The sequence below is a fragment of the Falco peregrinus genome, chromosome 4 (assembly GCF_023634155.1).
Source record: "Falco peregrinus isolate bFalPer1 chromosome 4, bFalPer1.pri, whole genome shotgun sequence".
NCBI lineage: Eukaryota > Metazoa > Chordata > Aves > Falconiformes > Falconidae > Falco > Falco peregrinus.
Genome location: NC_073724.1, coordinates 45,408,092 through 45,428,023, shown reverse-complemented (window position 1 = coordinate 45,428,023; position 19,932 = coordinate 45,408,092). Strand labels below are relative to the sequence as shown.

The window sequence follows — 19,932 nt, the reverse complement described above, 5'->3', positions numbered from 1 at the left end:
AATCCTCTTAGGAAACAATGGTGAAAGATATATTTTTTAAAAATTTTGAAAGTCTGGAGCTTATTCCAGCCATTTTCTGGGACCATGAGGGAGCCAAGCTTATCTTTGACTTTTGATAAGTCTTGAAATATTTAACCACAAACATCTAACTTTTCCAAGAGTTTATTTTACTTTCATCACATAAGTATATGAAAGGCCAAATATGTAATTATTTGCTCTAGAATCCATCTACTTAGTCCTCTGTGTTTATTATGAATCTTTTCTTGGCAGGAAAAAAATGTGCAGCTGAGTTACACATAAAAAACCTCTTAGTAGGAAACAGCAATATTTGGTAGTAAGCAGGTATTTACAGATATTAAAAAACTGCATCAAGGAAGCTGGTTTAATAAGCCTGAGGCATGGGATCTTAGAAGGTTTATGAATTGAACCATATAATTTATTTTTTTAAGTTTTCAGTGTTACATTGTAAGCACTATGCAGAGCAGGAGACTGTGGTCAGTTCTAAAATTATGTACACATATTTTGGTTATTTGACCCTTACATAGCCCCCATCTCTTTGCTGATGGCTTTATGTTTCCACTTGCATTTTTACAGTCAATTTTGGTTTCAGTGTTGTATGTTCACCTCCTGCTGATTTTGTGGGGGTTGCAAATGCATACATCAGAGTAGAAAATATTCCTATGTATATAACGGGAAAAAGTAGTCATTAGTTTGACAAAGCATTTTAGTTTTGAATTTTAGATAGGAGCCCTGGGATACAAATTACAGTTTGGATAAAACTATGACCTTGGGTCCAGCCCTGTGAATCCTGTGAACAAATGTGTATTTCTGTCAGTAGTCCTTTTGAAATAGTTAGTGACTTTTGCAAAAGCAAGAGATACCCACAACTCAGACTTTGTAAGAGAGTAGATGCATGTTGATGTGGTTATGATTATACTTGGTAATAGCAGAGAGGCAACAAGATCTTTTGGATTACTACAGTTGATGTTGCTAGTCAGGTTGGTTGATATTGTTTTTATAAGAAAGTGTTTTTATTGAAGGGAGAGATTGTTGGCACATAGCCTCCCATGAATGATTTTTTTTGAAAGCTGTATACTCTGATACAATTGTTTTAATTTCAAAGGGAAAACATAGTCTTCAGCAAAATCTTTATTAGCCAAAGATAAAATAATAGGAACAGGGTCATAAATGATATTTCTTTTGGTTTGAAAACTGGCCAGAGCCATGCATTTTTGCAATGATAATTTTTTTCATGTTCTGGTTTATTAAGCATATAGGCCAACAAAATGCCCATCACCATAAGAATTATTAGAATTTTAAAAAATAATTTTTATGTGTCTGTAGGTGATTGCGGTATTTACAGAGATAGCTATGGACATTTACAATACATTTTCCTCCATATAATTAAAACCAAACAGAAGCATTGAGAAGCATGACTCGTGGTGAGATTGTATGTTCTCCTTCCTCCTCTGCCACTAAAGCTTGAATATGGTGTGTTACTATACAGGTTCCCACCTGTTACAATACTGAAAAGGAACAGCCAGTGCTTCTTAAGGAGAACTTTTAGAGAAAATTACAAAAATGGAGCAACATAGATAATCTCCTTTCTCTTCTTCCTTTTCTCTTTCCTTGCCTTGCCTTGTCCCGTCTCTCTCCCCCCACCTCCTGTCCTCTCTTTCTTTCTCTCTCTTTCTTCACCTCTTTCTCTCTGCCTTTTTTTCTTTCTTTTTCTCTCTCCCCATCTCTCCTTTCCTTCCTTCCTTCTTTCTTTCTTTCTTTCTTTCTTTCCTTTATTTTCTTTCTTTCTCTCTCTTTCTTCACCTCTTTCTCTCTGCCTTTTTTTCTTTCTTTTTCTCTCTCCCCATCTCTCCTTTCCTTCTTTCTTTCTTTCTTTCTTTCTTTCTTTCTTTCTTTCTTTCTTTCTTTCTTTCTTTCTTTCTTTCTTTCTTTCTTTCTTTCTTTCTTTCTTTCTTTCTTTCTTTCTTTCTTTCTTTCTTTCTTTCTTTCTTTTCTTTCTTTCTTTCTTTTCTTTCTTTCTTTCTTTCTTTCTTTCTTTCTTTCTTTCTTTCTTTCTTTTCCCCTTATTAAGTGTTTTCCCCTTATTAAGTGAAATTTTATTCTGGTTAGAATTTCAAATCAGTGTTGGTGTTTTTGTTTTTGCAGGGAGGGGTTGTTGGAAAGAAGCAGTGGGGAATAGATGGCTGGAAAAAAAGTTAGTTTGCATAGTCTTGAGAAGAGACATTCCATGAATAATGCAGAAAATGGAACGATGAGAAACATTTTTGGAAAAAGATTGCTTTGTGGGGTAGACAACTTCATTTATTCGAAAGAAAAGGCAACTCACACATCTTAGCAAATCAGTAGGATTGGCTCAGAATAATAGGTTAAATTACTTCACCTCTCAGCTGTCTCTGATCTTGGGGGCCCAAGGCACATCAGGCCACACTGAACAATTGGACAGCCTGACACTAATTTAAAACACAGGCTCAAAGTATTGGTTCACTCCTTAAATCAATTACTGCATCTATCTGGAGACTTTTGTTGGTGAGTTTTATACGTGGCAAATAGAGTTAGCAAAAAGGACATACGGTGCACGCCATTCATTTTTTTTGCAACTGTTATTATGGGTACAACAGTGAGAAAGACAGAAAAACATTCTTGTGTGAGCAAAGTTCAGGTTAGAAGAGGGAATACACTATAAGATAGATCTAGTCTTTACTGTGCATGTTTACTTAAAGCAGTGAAGGCTCAATCCAGCACCCATGAAAATCTATGGACGTCTGCTTTTGAATTCACTGGCTACTGTTCTGAGCCCTTTGCACTACTGTGGATTGAGTGTGGTGGATCATCTTGAAAAGACACAAAGGAATTGTGTCAGTCTAGTGGTTTGGCTCTGAAGGGCCAGCTGCCAGCTGAATGCAGGTGATAGTTTCTGGGAACTTGTAGAAACCTTATTTTTCTGGATATCGGTCTTCTTGAGAGACATTAATATAGTTCACAGAGATTTTTATCCCATTTTGTGGCAATCTAACATTTCTACAGCTGTGTTAGTTTACTACTTCATTTGCCAGCTTTCTCTAATAGCAGCTCCTCTGTATCCAGATCATCACCAGAAATTCCCATAAAAGCCCCTCTAATATTAGTTACTACTGAAGAAGGAATTAATTCAGTTTAATGAGTATAATTTGGAACACAGTTTTGATACATTCAGCTTATGTTTTAATGGTGTGTAGTTACCCAGATGCAGTGTATGCAGGTTACTTAAGAGCATTTTTGGGATAGGAAAAAACATAGCCATCTGCACTGCTTCATGTCTTACATGTCTCTTCACAGGTGGAGCTTACTGGTAATAGCATTTATGAGTACATACATCCTTCTGATCATGATGAGATGACAGCTGTTCTTACTGCTCACCAGCCTCTTCATCCTCACCTCTTACAAGGTACTTGTGTGAACTGTGATCCAACTACCACTGAAAAATTTAAATAAGTTACAATCCTAGGCTGAAATGTGACCAGTTCGTATTTATCTGATACGAAGCTACGTATGTGAATGGAGGAGGAACAGGAAACTGTGACGCATGATTTTGGTTTGTTGCAGTAAAGGGAATAAGGTATCTTAGATTAAATAATGCTTTTCATGCCATGGAGTCCGCGCAGTTTTGAACAGGTGTTTATAGATTTTGCCCAGTGGCCATTTGATTTCTTTTATTTTGTCATCACTCCTGAGATTGCAGGAATGTTGCAATAGTCTAGTTGTGCACAGCTGTGGCTGTGTGGTCTTAGTGGGAAAAAAAAATACATTAGGCAATTGGGAAATAGGAGGACACTTTTAATGCTTTAAAAACAACTGTTGAATTCGAAGCTTTGACAAAAAGCTAGACCTAATGCCCTCCACTACAGGAAGAGCAAAAATGGGTTTTGTAAATGACCTAGATTTAGAAAATCTCATTAAAAAGTGATCTCTCCAGGAAAGTAATGTCCGCTTGCCTTGATACTGGATCACTGATTCACCAAGCCTCTCCACACATCCTGTTCAGGTGCTGCAGATGATTCACCCACGCGTACCCATACAGCATGATGTTAAGCTGGATGGAGTGTCAGGGAAGACAGCAGAACTCTCATTGATTATGTGAACGCCTGGATCAGACTGTCCACCCTGGCTGTGCTTGGCCACCACACATAAATATTAACATAACCCTTTGTGTATTAAGTTGTTACTTCAGTGTTGTAACTACCATATCACTAACAAAGATATGCTCATCTTCGCACTATAATCCTCAGTAGCTTTCGTTTCCTCAGGAGCAATTCTTTTAACTTTAAAACACCAGAAATAACCTGGCTCCATCGTGTACAATGTACTTTCACATATATTTCATAACTACTTAATCAGCTGGAGCTCACATTCTGCTGATTTTTACTGGCCTTCTTAAAGGACAGCTCCTAAAAGCATGAGAAGCTTTGGATTTGAACTACAATTATGTTTAGGATCAGGCATTTTTTTCACAGTTCTGGTGCCAATGGATTTTCTGTAGTTGGTGATCTCACCGCAGTTCTGACTGCTGTGATTCCATCAGTGCATAACCATGTACCCCCTGCATGCAGGGAAGTTTAATGTGCCTGGAAGCATATGTACTGGTCTGAGTGGTGTAAATGGAAGAATTATCTTAGTCTCCTTCTCTCCTCTGCCTCCCTAAACAGGTTGTTTTGCATACCCTTTGGTGTCTTAAAAAACAAACTTATTTTTCTTGGACTCTTCTCCTTCTAGTTGTTACTTGACTACTTCACAGTTTGTTCATTCCTTTGTCAGTTTGTTTTTTTTTTAATGTTGACATTTTTTAAAACAAATTTTTTATTTTTTCCTAAATTATTGACAGGAGAGGGGACACTTCTGGTTGAAATGCATGACTTATCATGCAGTTCTGCTGGTATCCAGAATTGGTAGTAAGACATTTTTATACCCACTGTTTTGCCAGTGGCAATAATCTGTTTTTGTTACCTTTCTTTTTTTAAAATTTGTTAGCTGGAGATTTTTTTACAGATTTAAAGTCATGAGCAACTGATTGGAATTACGTCAAATGCAAATAAGCCTGCAGCTCTTCCTGTTCTCTGTTCAGTGAAATGGCTCTGTTTTACTAGAAGCAGTGAGACAGCACACTAGTACTGCAGTTCCAGAAGGTTTTTGGGTTTTGGTTTTTTGTTCAGAAATAGGTGCTGCCTGTTTCTTGCTTATGTTTGGATATCTCTGGATGCTTATCATGTCTGTTAGCATTTGTTTTCTGAAACAATCAGGTCTCTCATTTTTTCTACTTACGGTCAAATTCTTTATTTCCTTAACAAATTCTAGTCGCTGTGAAGTATAATTCTGTTCTGGTTGTGTCTCAAAAGACTTTGCACACAATTGAAACTTTTAAATTCAGTTGTGCTGTTTCAGTCTGAAATTCTGCTGATGGTATAATTAGCCCCAGATACATTCCTCATTCTCTGTAGCTTTCTTTACCTCATTCTACATAGATGCTATTTGTTATTAGTATCAAGCTCTGATTTCTCAATAGCGCAAAGGTAAAGGAAAATTTACTCTGAAATGTGATCCATTTACACGTTTTGTTTTGTGTAAAATTTTGTGTGGCAGAGGAAGTTGGTAAAAACCTCAAAACAACAGCACCTTATTTGGATTCCTAGACTTGGAGAAGCTAAATAAAGGAGTTAAGCTGTGTTCTGGTTTGTATAGGGATTATTTAATGCAAATCTTACTTCTGTGTGTCTCTTCTCCATACAACATGTGGACTGGGTGTATTGAAATATCCAGAATCCATAGCTAAATCTTTTTAAAATGAACAGAGTGACCAAATATTTATTTATATTTGTCTGCCCTGTGCCAGTAGTTCTCTTTTCTGCAGTGTATACATTGTACATATGTATCTTGAGGTATAACCTGAAACTACCTAGGCTACAGAAATCAAAGCAGATTTTCTATTTTTCTTCAGTGAAGCCCTGAAACCTACTTAATAAACGACAGGAATGAAGAAAGTTCTGTCTGTACCTTAGTAGATATTTTGAACATTTAAATGAAACATGGAGTTCTACAAATAATTTAGAACAGAGGGAGGTTGGGCGAAAGTGGCTTTATTTTCTAATAAAAAGGAAATCAGACTTTCTAAAGAGCATTTTTTGTCATTTCAGTTTGATTTTATCTCTTTTTTAAAACATGTCTGAAACATCAAGTCACAGGGTCAAATAAAATAATTCCTTTTATAACTTTAGTACTTTATAGATCTCTCCAATCTGTCGTATTACTCAGGAGTAAAATCAATATTGCACCTCAGACACAGAGGTTTATAACACAAATTTACAGCTTGGCTCATGTAACTTTACTTGCTCAAGATGTGTTCTTCAGCTAATTCTCAGATACGTATATACATTTCTAGTTCAGTTGCTATTTCAGCAGCTGTAGCTGGATAAGATCCATTATGATAGAAATAAAATCACAAATGTGAACACACGTATCTATACTTTGTGGCATTCTGTTGGTGGTGTTGAATAACCCAGAGTACAGATTACTTTTGACCTTCAGTTTTACAGTCTTAGTAAAATTTTATGCTATCCCTTTATTTATTTCTTCATTTGCTTTTAATCTTCCTCATTGTCCCTCATTATCCTCTTCAAACCTTCCCTTGTACGTCCAGTGCTTCATCAATTCCTTAGAAGCTTTTCTGAAAGACCAGACAACATGAGAAAGGTGGAAGCCTTGCAGCTGTTGAGCTCTAGAAGTTTTATTTGCATGCGTTCTATTTCTCAGGGAAATGCAAACTATTGCTCACTGCATAAAAGCAGATATAGTGTGTATTTCTTTATATTGTGCTTACTGTCACATTGTTTTTCTTCATATAACTCAGCCTGGTACTCAAAAATAATATATCAATTTAACAGGCAAAAGCCTTTTTCAATTATAACTTCTAAATTTTTTAAGTTTGCCCTGGACTTCCTAATGTTTCAGGTACAACAAGATGTGCCCATCTTCAAATATAGGAGGGTAGATACTTTGTTTTTATAAAGACAGTGAAAAATTATTGAATAATCACATGCTTCCAGTAGCTGGGACTTCATAGCAATCTTAAATGTAATAAAATTTGGGAAAATGGATGTTGGTGAAGTAGCTCTTGTGTTGTGTCATCACTCTTCAGATAAGTCCAATGTGGTGCTATAGCAAGCTATGGCAAAGAAAGCTTTTAGGGCAAGAAACTGGAAGGCAGCAATTCTGAGAAGCATTTAAAGGTCATAAAAGAAAACAGCTTGGTGTGAGCTCCTGTTGTGAAGCTGTGGCAAAATGGAGTAATGGAAAATCCTTGTGTATATAAGCAGGGGAATAGTAAACAGGAATAGCAAGGATGAATTAAGGATGAAAATAATACTGTATTATTTTTACAGTATTAGTGAAATGGACAGTGGATTTTTCTGTGTAATTCTGTTGTCCACTTAAAAAAAATATGGCAGTTTGGAGAAAGTATAGAAGAGACCCACAAACATGATTGAAGGACTGGAAAGGCTTATAATGAGAGATGAAAAAACACCATCTGTTTGGTTTATCAAAAGGAAGATTGGGAAGTGACTTGATTACTGTGCGTGCATACTTCCAAGGGAAGAAAATACTGGGAACTAAAGGACTGTTTTAGAAGAAAAAACATATCAAGGACTAATATCTGTGAACTGAAACCACAAAAGCTTAAATTAGAATAATGCATACATTTATAACTAGGAGTCTGATTAAAGTACTGAGGAAAGCAGTGGTTTCTTCCTCTTTTGATGTCTTCAGATCAAGGCTGTATGCCTTTATAGAAGATACGCTTTAGGCAAACAGAAGTTACTGAGCTCAGTGCAAGAGTACCTGACTGAAGTTTAATGAACTGCAATGTACAGGTTACATCTGTGATCTAATGCTCCTTTTTGTCCTTTAAGGTCTACAAGCTATGACTCCATGAAAGCCATAAGCCCCGTGATCTGTGGAGGCTTTGGAGAATTTCAGCTTTAACTTATAAAGTCTTTAAGCTGCCTTTTTAGTTGCATGACCGGCATTGAAAATGTAAAACAATATGTACTGATCCCTTGCTATGAAAGAAACCAACAGCTGGACTCTCTTTCTGAGGGTAGCTGGGGTGGGGAAAAAGAATAATTTCTCTCACATATACATTAAAGGTAGGGTATGCCTCAGCAAATCACCGCACATGAGTCTTTAGGCCAACTTTGCACCAGTTGTAATAAATTTAATCCATTATATTCAACTGGGATGAGTTAGTAGGAAAAGAAAAAGGAAAAAAAAAAAAAAAAGAGAATGATTTGGTATCTTTTCCAAATGATGTGTACTGGGTTGTGCTCAGATCTCAGGTAACTTTATTAGCCTTTCATAACTTTCCAAATATTGCTTAAAATGTTTCTGGTCTGCAGCATTTCAGTGTGTTCTGGCTTGGTTTCGTACTGTGAAGCCTTACACCTCAGTTTTGCACTGCCTATACCACCTGTATTTTTTGCATAGGCTGATAGTGGGATTCCTGGGCCTCTATCCTAAGACATGCAACAGTTCACTAACAGGAACATAGGAATTGTTTCATGGTGTAGGGCTGAGCAGCTAATTTCTTAGGATGTAGAAAAGTGGGTTTGATGCATGCTGTCTTTCCTTGAGGACTTCCAGTTCTGAAAGTTTTTCTTTTCTGTTTCTTCAAGCAGTGGAACTAACAGACTTGGTCCACTGGATGAGATTCTCCTGCTGGGGCAGAAAGTAGTCATCCAGCAGGGTGGCTAGGCTCCAACACGTGGGTATGAGGAGGTAACATTAGTTTCTGAATCTTGGAAGACTGCAAGATTATGTTTACAGCTCACTGTAGACACTCAGTGCATGCTGCGTATCTCCCCTGCTTATTGCAGGAGACCTAGTAGGTCGTGGTTGTGGTGCCATGCAAAATTCTGCCTAGCCAACAATAGCTCCAGAACTTCATGGAGGCATGTGAGGAGCTGACCCCTTTCCACACTTCACACATAGTGTAAAACTAAATGTCTGTCAGGCTAGTAAGTCTGAGCTGCTACAGCTCAGCATATGGTGGGAGGCAAAATGCTGGCAAAGGTTTGTGAAGTGACTGTTACAAAGTGCTTTGTCCAGAGGTGATAAGCATTTTGAATGTGTTTGAAATAGTGGTTGGCTTTCAGGGACCGAATGTTGAGGATTGCACCAGGATTATTGACTACATCCAGCTTCCCCTCGCATGCTCTTTAGATGAAACAGCATACTGACACAAGCTGGGATGCACATACTACAATAAGTTGGGACCTTAAGCCCTCAAATTATGTTGCTGTCAAGTGTGTCTGTACTAACCATTTTTGCAGAAATTTTTCTGTTAGCAGCATAGAGTGGTAGGCTTGTAGCAGGATAGTAGCACTTACTAAACCATCTGGATGTTTTTGGAAAATGCTGTACCTCCTGAACCATATCTCTAAGAATAAAGAAGAAAATTTGTGTATGAAATATCAGGGTAGTGCAGGCTGGATATGACTAGTCAGTCCATCTGTCATCATTGCAGCTGAATACAAGCAAGCAAGCAAGCACATGAAATAAGAGATATTTGCACTGCAGGATAACTGAGACAAGCAATTAAGCAATGCTGAGAGGGATTCAGCATTGTGTGTTTCTCTTCCATGTGTGCATTTGGAATCAGACATTGTGTGTCTTTTATTGGTTTCATATGTTTTTTTCTGAGATTTTAATCCTTTAAAATGTCTATAGCTTCCCAGCTTTTGCTGACTTGCACACCAAAGCACAGTGTACTAAACCCAGCTTATTAACAAGCTCCAGAGCAGACAAAGGGAAAAAGGAATACTGCAGTTGTTGTAGACATCTCGGTTGTCTGCTAATAACTGGATAATTCTTATATGACTAGTTATAAGCCTAATGTAAGTTACACAAGGATTTTGGAATACATTGTGTCAGACTTTCTCCATTCTGGTTGATGCTTTAAAGAGCACTGTATCAGTCAGCGAAGAAGCAAATGCCTGTTCCTATCAGGGAAGAACATCTTCCCTACGTACATTTCATTCAGTATTAAAAGAAGGGAATAGAAAATTGGACATCTGGGAAAGTCTTTTTTACACTAAGTTTTAAAGACATTTTTCTAGTAGCACATATGCAAAAGAAATGTTGATATAAATTTTTGTTTTAATTAATCTAAAATATTTTATAGGATCTAAAAATATTTTATAGGAGAACTGTTATTGAAAGATAAAGGTTTAACAGGATGATCCTGTTACCACTGTTTGTTAGTGTTAATTTAAACTTGAGAAACCAAGAAAATACTATTATTATGGATGTACAAAAGTGGAAAAGAGGGAAGACTGTTGTCACCCCATTAAAAAAATCTTTTTTTGTTGGTAATTAGCCATACTATATATCAAAGATAGTAGAGTGCTTCAGACTGCACAAGATATTTGTTTCCTTTCTGCCTAGTGCCCTGTTGAGTTTCTCCTGTAAGAAAAGTTTAGAAGCATCATTTACAGGAGCAAAAGAAAAATTGGGCAAATGCTGGAAAACATCTAAGTTTGGGTGACAGGAATGGTAGTAGAGACAATTTACCCTCTGCAGCACTGACAGGATTCTGCATACAGTCAGGACACAGAACAAACTGACCAAATAGGGACGAAATTTGGGCAGCACATGCAAGCTTGAAACTCTAGGACAGAGGACAGCAACTGATTGCTCTCCTACCATAGCAAGAACATTACCAGGACAAAACAAGTCAGCCCACAAACTTCAGTTCTAGCTTAGTATGTGTGTAGGGACTTGCTCTCTCTTGCTCGCTCTCTAATTTGCAATTTTGCCATGTAAGGTATTTATATTTTATCATTCAACCAGTGCCACTCATTTGCTAAAAAGATGAGTATTCTCAAACACTTAAGCCTGTAACTTGCATGTGTATATACAATGCTGCAGTGTAATAGGGAGAAGGGAAAGCATGTCTGGTTTGTTTTTTCTCTCTACTTGAAATCAGTTTGACCAAGGAAGAAGGGGGAAATGTTGTTTTCATACATCCCTTTGCATGCAGTGTTTTGTCTTGCAGAATAGTTTTGATCACAACCTCACTTTTGCACTGTTCTTTTTAGCCTAGCAATAATAAAGATGGTTAGTAAGCACCAGGCTTACAGGTCTGACTCCTCATTTTCCACTAACTCATCTCCAGGCCTGCTTCTGAATTTGTCATGAGCAAAGTCCATCAAAGGCATTCACAAGCCCATTCTCATGCTGGCCCTGTCCTGGATTCCCCGCTTCAAGGACTACCTTAAAACTGTGTGTGCTACTATGCAAGCTCTCTTTTGTGTGCACCTACAACGCTTTTGCCTCTTTTTTTGTTCTGGAAGTTGGTGTTGACCTCATTCAGAGTTAAGGGGTAGAATTTGTGACATTCTTTCTCCCGTGCCTCACAAAAGCTATAGCCTTATGCTCACAGGAGACTAGCCAAGATACTTGCATGCTCTTTTAGTCAGCAACGTGCTGTGTGGGACCCAGATGCTTTGCAGATTACACAAAAATAAGAGTAGAACATGTGTGACTTCATACTATAGAGGAGCTAAGAAGGCAATAACCAACTGAACGAGCAAAAATAACCCAGAGTGTTTTGGGGGTTGGGCAGTAAAGTGTTATCCAGACATGAACTTGCGGTATCTGTGTTTCCACCCTGTAAAACAGTCCAGCAGGGACATGGAGCACAGCTTATCACACATGCATGCCTTGTCTCCAGAGGACTGCACTAGCTTGAGGCAGGCACGTGTCTCCACACAAGTTAGATGGGAGGAAAGGTAGAAGCAGGTGACCGTGAGCTCAGTGCTTTGTCTAATCGTGCCCTTAGAGAACTCTTTTCATCTTCTACACTATAGCTGAGATTTGACATTGCACCCAAGCTGCCATGCAGAGCGAACATGAATCATTAGTTGTGTCAAGAGCTCCCAGTTTTAATGCTGCTTCGTATTTTTCATAGTGACAGATGAGGCATACATTCTTAAAACAGTGCATGGCGCAGCAGAGTGCAGTTTGCATGGTGATGTATATTAATTTACAAAGTGGTTCTGCAATAAAACAATGCCATATTTTGCTAATGTCAAAACTTGGGAGCTTTGCAAAAGACATATAAAATAGTAGCTTTTGCCTTAGAGAAAATAAAGGCATGAGAGGTGAAGTTGTGGAAAAAACTATGATGATTTTTTTTCTCAGTCCACTGTGCAAGCAGCATGCAAACTACAGAATTCTGTGGCTGTTTGCTTTCAAAAGAGATGAAAGATGGAGTGGAAAGAAAAGATGGATTTCATAGTTGCACCCCCAGGGATGGCAATTCTGGGTTCCATAAAACTAACCATAATTTCACAGAAATGCTTGGAGAATCCTGTTTGGCAGTCATGTGCAATAAGAGTGAACAAATGCACAAATTCTTTGTCCAAATTAGCAAGACTCATTTTCTTTACTGTGATACTTATTCTGTTTATGAGAATAAGAAAATAAAAATCTGTAAAATATAAACAGGCTATTTTATTCTTGACTAGTACTTGTAGTCAAACCATAATGCGTGATATAGGAAGCTAAGAAAATAAAAGGGACTAATGGAGAAGGCATTCTTTATAGAAATGGTACTTGGTGCTGTGAGAAAGAAATATATCTTCTGTATGTCCATAGACAGCACTGTTTTTCTGTGTTCTCAGTCACAGGTTGCTGTGTTTCAGCTTTGTGAGGATGTTAACATATGGATAACTTTGGGCTGGGATCTGAATGAAGCTATTTACTCTCTGCCTCATTTATAACATTTACTGAATCTACTCAACTATATGGTAGCAGTGCTTCAGGGAGGGAGCCTCTCCATAATGAGCAGGCAATATAGTAATATATTAGTAGAATAGAAAAACTTCTGAGTCTGATAAGGGAAACATGGAGTTTGGCTAAAAAATAAACAGCGATGCATTTGAAATAGATGTCTTGGACATGGATATGGACTCTGACTTGCAGTACCTCCCCCTCATTATAAATGATACCTCAATTTTATTAAAATATCTGCTAGTAGACACACTGGAAAAGTCAGGATCTCAGTAACTAGTTACACCCTTCCAAAGAAGAGCAGAAAGAAAGACAAAGAAATCTGCTCAAAGTGTATGATCATGTTGATCAAAACTAGTATTTTACTTACATTAGTTTTAAATTCCAACTATTACCAGTCACCCAGTTGGGGAAAAATGGAAAATTGGAATTCCAGGATAAAACCCGAGTGACTCACAGATCATTCTTAAAAACATTTCAATAAAAGTTTGTGGAGCAGTGGGGAGAGGACAATCACTTTCAAATGTTAAACATCGATACAAGGCAAACAAAATCAGGGATTTGCTATCATAAGTAAATCCAAGTTATAACAAATACTGGAAGTGTTTGTCTGCTAGAAAAATAGACCTGTGATTGTGTTCCGCATAACTAAAGAAAAGCACTGTGCCAAAAATGGGAGGGTAAACATTTAGAAAGAACCCTAAAGCTTTGCTTTTCATCTCTAATTCCTGTAGCAGATAAACACATCAATACGTTCTGAGAAATGTTAAAAGCTGTACGAAGATGGCTGGTCTGCTTTTCAGGAAGCTCTCATCAGAGCCTTTCAAGATACTTAGCAATTTAGAAGTGGGGGTGGAGGTTTATTTTTAACGATAACAGTTATGAGACATTTTCTTGACTCATCTCGTGCAAAAAGTTTGAACAGAAGAATCTGCAAACTTTGAAAATTCTTCAACTGACTTATGAAAAGAAGGATCAATTTCCAAGTTATTTTAAAATTGTTTGGGGGAGGGAAATAAGTCACATTCAGGTAAAGAGGGAAAATAGATGCTGACATAGAAAGTAAAGGGGAATATGGGAAAAGCTGCAGTACGCCTGTAAAGGAAAATGCGTTAAAACCTTTCTTATGAAATACAGAACTGTTTGTCAGAATTATAGATGGCTAGGGCAAATGCTAGAAAATGTGCAAATAAACACACAAATTTCATCATATATGGTGAACCTTCTGGAATAGTCGGTATTTGAAAGAAATGGTGCTGAGTAGGAGATACAACAGTAGTGATGTTTTGCATGAATTGCAGCAAAATTTGCCATCTCCATGAGGTGACTGCTCACTTTTTTGGAAACTCAGGTGGTTGGGAGAGGAATGGCTGGAGACCAGTCCTGCAGAAAGGGATCTGGGGGTGCTGGTTAATGCTAAGCTGAGTATGGCCCTGGCAGCCAAGAGGGCAAACCACATTCTGGGGTGCATCAAACACAGTATAGCCAACCAGCCACAAGAGGTGATTATCCCACTGAATTTAGCAAATTTAGCATTGGTGTGGCTTCACCTAGAGGGCTGTGCAGTTCTGAGCCCTGCAATTTAAGAAGGATGTGAAGGGCCTTAAATGCATCCAAATGAGGGCAACAAAGCTGGTGAAAGGGCTGCAAGGCATGCCTAAGGAATCTGGGTTTGTCTAGTTTGGAGAGAAGGAGGCTGAGAGGTGACCTCGTTGCTCCCTACAGCTTCCTGAGGAAGGAAAGTGGAGGGAGATGCTAATCTCTTTGCCCTGGTATGCAGTGACGGGACACATAGGAATTGTTCAAAGCTGCACCAGGGGAGGTCTAGACTGGACATTAAGAAGCATTTCTTTACAGACTCCCTAGAAAGGTGGGTGATGCCCCAAGCCTGTCATTGTTTAAGAGGCATTTGCACAATGCCCTTAATAACATGTTTTAACTTTTGGTCAGCTTTGGAGTGGTCATGCACTTGGACTAGATGGTTGTTGTATGTCCCTGCCAACTGAACTATTCTATTCTATTCTATTCTATTCTATTCTATTCTATTCTATTCTATTCTATTCTATTCTATTCTATTCTATTCTATTCTATTCTATTCTATTCTGTTCTGTTCTGTTCTATTCTATTCTATTCTAATTCTATTCTATTCTTGTTCTGTTCTGTTCTGTTCTAATTCTATTCTGTTCTGTTTTATTCTATTCTATTCTGTTCTGTTCTGTTCTCTTCTATTCTATCCTATCCTATTCTATTCAATTCATTTCTATTCTATTCTAATTCTATTCTATTCTATTCTATTCTATTCTATTCTATTCTATTCATTTCTATTCATTTCTATTAATTTCTATTCTATTCATTTCTATTAATTTCTATTCTATTAATTTCTATTCTATTCTATTCTATTCTATTCTATTCTAATCCAGCTTTCCAGTTTTACAGCTTTTCAGCTTGCTTCTGGAAGCTCTAGTGTATGGGGCAATATAATGTATAACACATAATGCCTCCTGCAGTGACAAATGTGAATTTACATATGAGATTGTTTTACTCCAATCTAAAATATCCCCAATACCACACTGTGTGAAGATACAGTTGTCTCGGTTCCAGGTGCTGTGAAGGCACAGCTGGAAAGTAGTTCACCATGGGAGATACTGTTACGCTTCATGAAATCTTCTCTGCTTCTTGCAGCTCTAAAAATACTGTTCTGTAAATACATCGAGTTACATCCATCCAAATACACACAGAATACATACACGGAGATTACAGTGCTGTAATAGTGTTTTATCTATTATTTATTATCGCTAATAATAATATGAAGTACATCCTCATGCAGACAAATGGGGTCTCTTTTTTTAGAGATGAAAATATCTTCACATTGGATCTGGTTTTATTTCTTAATCTCCCTTTCCATAAAAGAAAAAAGGAAAAAAGAAAGACCAAACTCAAAGCTGAGCAGTACGTAGTTATTAATATCTATACGGTTTGAGTGAATTACCATTTTTTTCTTTGATACATACAGAAGATAAAAAACAATAAAGATTGTTCTTATTTGTTTTTTTTTGTTGTGTTAACTCAGCTGGAACATCTTTATAAGACTTTCTGGTCTATTCGGTAGCATTTTGTTTCTCATCCTTCACTAGCTGATGATTTCATCTTTTCTCTGTAACTGATATAGTTTATAAAGAGATTTTTAACATTTTCTTAACACAAAGGAAAGGCATTAACATCACTTACAGTGATGCATTTATATAGTTAACATTTGAGAATAACTAAATATAGTGGTTAAGCTACGTTATTAGATGGTATGAATATTTTCTGATAATTAAAAAGGCTATTTTCCTTCAGTGTTGCTTATATTCTGTTTCAGTCATAACAATTTACTACTCATTATTCTGTCTCTTAAGTTTCATGTATATGTGCTTAACCCACAGTTGTCTCAACCTTTAACTTCTTAAGAACAGGTAGGACTTGGTTGGTTTCCTCTCTGTTATCTTCTTGATAGCCTAAGATTCTTTCTGTTGTTTATATGTGCTGTGCTTACTCATTTGCTTGAAAGAACACTAGTGATATTGATAATTACATTACCCGGTCTAGATGCTTTAAGTTATATTTTTTGCAGTTTTTCAAAACTTAATTCTGACTGATAAAATCACTTAACTCCTAAGGATAATTGGTTACATACACCGCATAGCCTGGAGTGCCTATTTTACATTTACTGTTCTTCTATCTTTCACAACTGGAGACTTTTGCTATATCCCTGGACATCTTCAGTTACTTTCCTTTTACAGAAGGTGCTGGATATTTATGCTACAGGCTTTTTTCCTGTATAACTGAGCTGTCATGCTTACTATCTCCTCACAATTTTGTGATTAACCTCTGCAGCAGGACAGCATGCATTAGTAATCACTCTTCTCACAGCTCATCTGATTTCTCCTATTTTAATATTCAGCATCTCCTTCTTTACTTGCTAAATCTTTAAGTACTTAATTTCCTTTCTACATTCTCTTCATTAGAGTAGACCATTTTAACTGCATTAGGTACAGCCTGGATGTGATGTTCTAAGTTTTGCATTATATTGATGGATGTGTTAGTATCCAGCAGGATACCAGGGCTTTTCATTTCCTAATCAGCTTTACAACTACACATTTACTTTAGTTCTTTTCTGCTTTGCTACCCTCTTGTACTAATTCCAAGGGTATTGGGAAGTCACACTGGCAAAGGTATCAGTTAATATGAATACTAATTCACATTGTTCACAGCCTTGCACACCTAGGCTCTTTATGTGACAGTTTTGGTCTTATTGCTCCTATATATTTTGCAGTCTCTTGATCAGGTCTGCAGATAGTTTTATCCCCAGTAGGCACGCACAAACACACATATGTACACAGAGCCCACCAACAACAGATCAACAGGGACAGCAGAACAGTGCTTTTACAGGCACCACATACACACTAATAACACTCATGTAAGCATGAGCAATGTGGATGGCCTTGTCCTGCTTTTCCTTGCCAGTGAGTCATTCTCAAAGCTCACTAATAGGTTTTATACTCTCTTGCACACACTCACAAGGTTCTCTGGTAGTTTCTGTGTTCTTCAGCTCCAATCCTGCAAATGATGCCCAGACACAATTATAGCACCTGCACATTATTCACTGGGCACTTTGACATAGCCATTAGCCTTAACCAGTCATGTCACAATCCCAGCAGGCTGCTTAAAAATGCTGTGGCATCCTGCATCTGCCCATCTTATGGGACACACTGCATTACTAGATAACTGCATTAGTAGTTGTTACGGCCCCAGACCATCCAGGAATGGTCAAGTGCTCTTTTTCTCCTTTAGACATATTTTGCTTTTTTCTCTGCAAAATGACACTGGGGTCCCACACAAAAACAATCACTCTTAAGACACACAGGAGGAGGAATGCATATCATCCTGTATGTACTACTTTGGCCTCTTCAGGTAAAAAGGCAGTATACCACTCAGCCCAGGTTCTGTCTGGCCACATGGACCATCTCTCCTTTTGCTTACTTCAGGCATCTTAGTATCAGCTAGGTCAAGACTCAAAAATGGAACCTCCCAGATAAGTCCCCAGTTACCTCATGGGTAACTCATCCCTCTTTAGATTGCAGGCATGAGATATAACTGATTTAAAAGACTACTGTTTGTTGGTTCAGCAACACACTGCTAAAAAACTAATTACAGTTTTATGTAATTTTGCACTTGATTACACAAAATGACAAAGCTACCGATTATTACTCTTCAGTCTCACAAGTCACGTGTGGCTACTACTGAATTACAATTCTATCACCCTTCCCTCCCCATACCACTTAGTACTAGGGTGCAGCTCTATTCCTCTTTACTCTGTCCTCCTATACCACATAGCATGTTTGCACTTGCATTGTTTTAATCACCCTCTTGCTTTCCTAGAAAGTCTGTAGCCAGTTCCAGGGGGACCTCTTGCTTACAATCCTCATGAAATCAGGGACACAAGGTATCTTCTTAAATAATTAAATAGCTAATAATGTAAAATAATAAAGGAAAAATGTTATCCTCTAGTCTGGGTTCTGCTCTAGTTTTATCAACACCTGAAGACCACACTGTGGATCATAAACTGCTGCTGGTGGAACAGTGAAGTTACAGCTAAGTGTTTCTGTAGCAGTGTACTAGTCTACAGTAACATTTAAAAACAAAGGAAGCAGCAAATAGAAGGCTAATGAATAAGGTGCCTGGAAGGAGCTTGCTACTGAAAAAGACTCTTTAAGATCTTGTGGCAGGACATTTGAGAAGTTTAAGAGTTTAAGGCACTGCTTCCAATTGCACTAATAATCTTTTTATAGAAGTCATTATGTAAGTAATTAAAAGACAATTAATGTAAGTCATCAAAATTGCTGGCAACTCACTTCATGTCTAAAGATGGTCTTTGTATCCTCATTACTGTTTATTAATTATTTTTCTCCCTTGCCCCCTTGAAGGGAGAAAGTTACCTTTATTTTGTGTGCATGGGGCTGTGGCAGAAAGAGAGCAAGCACTAGTATTAGGTCACACAGAAAATTTGTATCGAAACCATGAATTGCACTGATGTTCCTATCTCCCAGATCCATTCTTTACTTGTGAGATCACGCTTCAGCAATAGTAGTCTGTACTGTATGGCTTCCTCCCACCAAATTGTATACATTTGTATTTAAAACCCTATAGTAGATGTGCCAGTTCATTTAAATGCCTGTTTTCCCCATACGGATCTAATTTGCATTACAAAAATAAATGGAAAATTAAAATGCTCAGGAAGGCTGATATTAGTTGAGATACACTACATAGTGCATTTCTTTTCCTTCCTTGCTAAATCCTTTTTCTGTGGTTATATCTTCAGACCTTTAAACTCAGAACTTAATATAGAGAGTTTATTGGTTTCCAGGTAGTGGTCTGAGGCTCAAACCAGTGCAGGTGTGTGGCTAAGAGGTGTTAATTAGGTGATGGATGCACAAAAATTGGGAATACAGCTCAACAGTTACATCAAATTAAAGCAAGACTCCAACTGATTACAGTGGACTTTGGATCAAACCCTATGGTGAGTTAGAAGGTAATACAACATTGCAAAAAACCTGAAAACCGCTCTGTTTCCCTGATTTTCCTATTCACAGATGTACCAAGTGAGATTTCTTTCCCTAATATAGTTGTGTTTTGGCAAACTGCAGCTTTCAGTAAAAAAAGTCAGAACTATGTCTGAACTGTTACTGAGAATAATTAACATTAAATATAATAGTAATTTATTCTTAGTAGAAAATGTGTACCTGAGCAATATTTAACTTTAAGACATTTCTGGAGGTTATGCATGAAGACATTTGTTTAAAAACATCTGCCAAGATGGTTTTGGACATCAGTGAAACAGGTATTAATATTGCATATGGAGACCAGAAGTTCATCAGTCTGGGCACAGCTAACTATGTACGCTCAAATTATTACAAAACCAATGATTTTTCTTGTTTTCCTTTCTGCTGTTATTTTAGAGAGTACCTTAATTTACCTAACACTCCAAAGGGCATGTTTCCTTCCCCCTACCAATAGGGGCTGGTAACTAGCTGTTTAGAAACAAGGGTGGTAAAA

General features: G+C 37.5%; 1 protein-coding gene across 1 annotated transcript in view; it reads left to right on the top strand.

The window, feature by feature from the left end:
• The window catches only part of SIM2 (SIM bHLH transcription factor 2), a 58,980-nt gene that overhangs the window by 15,548 nt on the left and 23,500 nt on the right, over positions 1–19,932 (top strand). The window contains exon 4 of the mRNA XM_005229491.2: positions 3,334–3,442. Coding sequence (XP_005229548.1) covers positions 3,334–3,442 — 109 coding nt within the window. The remainder of the gene's footprint in view (positions 1–3,333; positions 3,443–19,932) is intronic.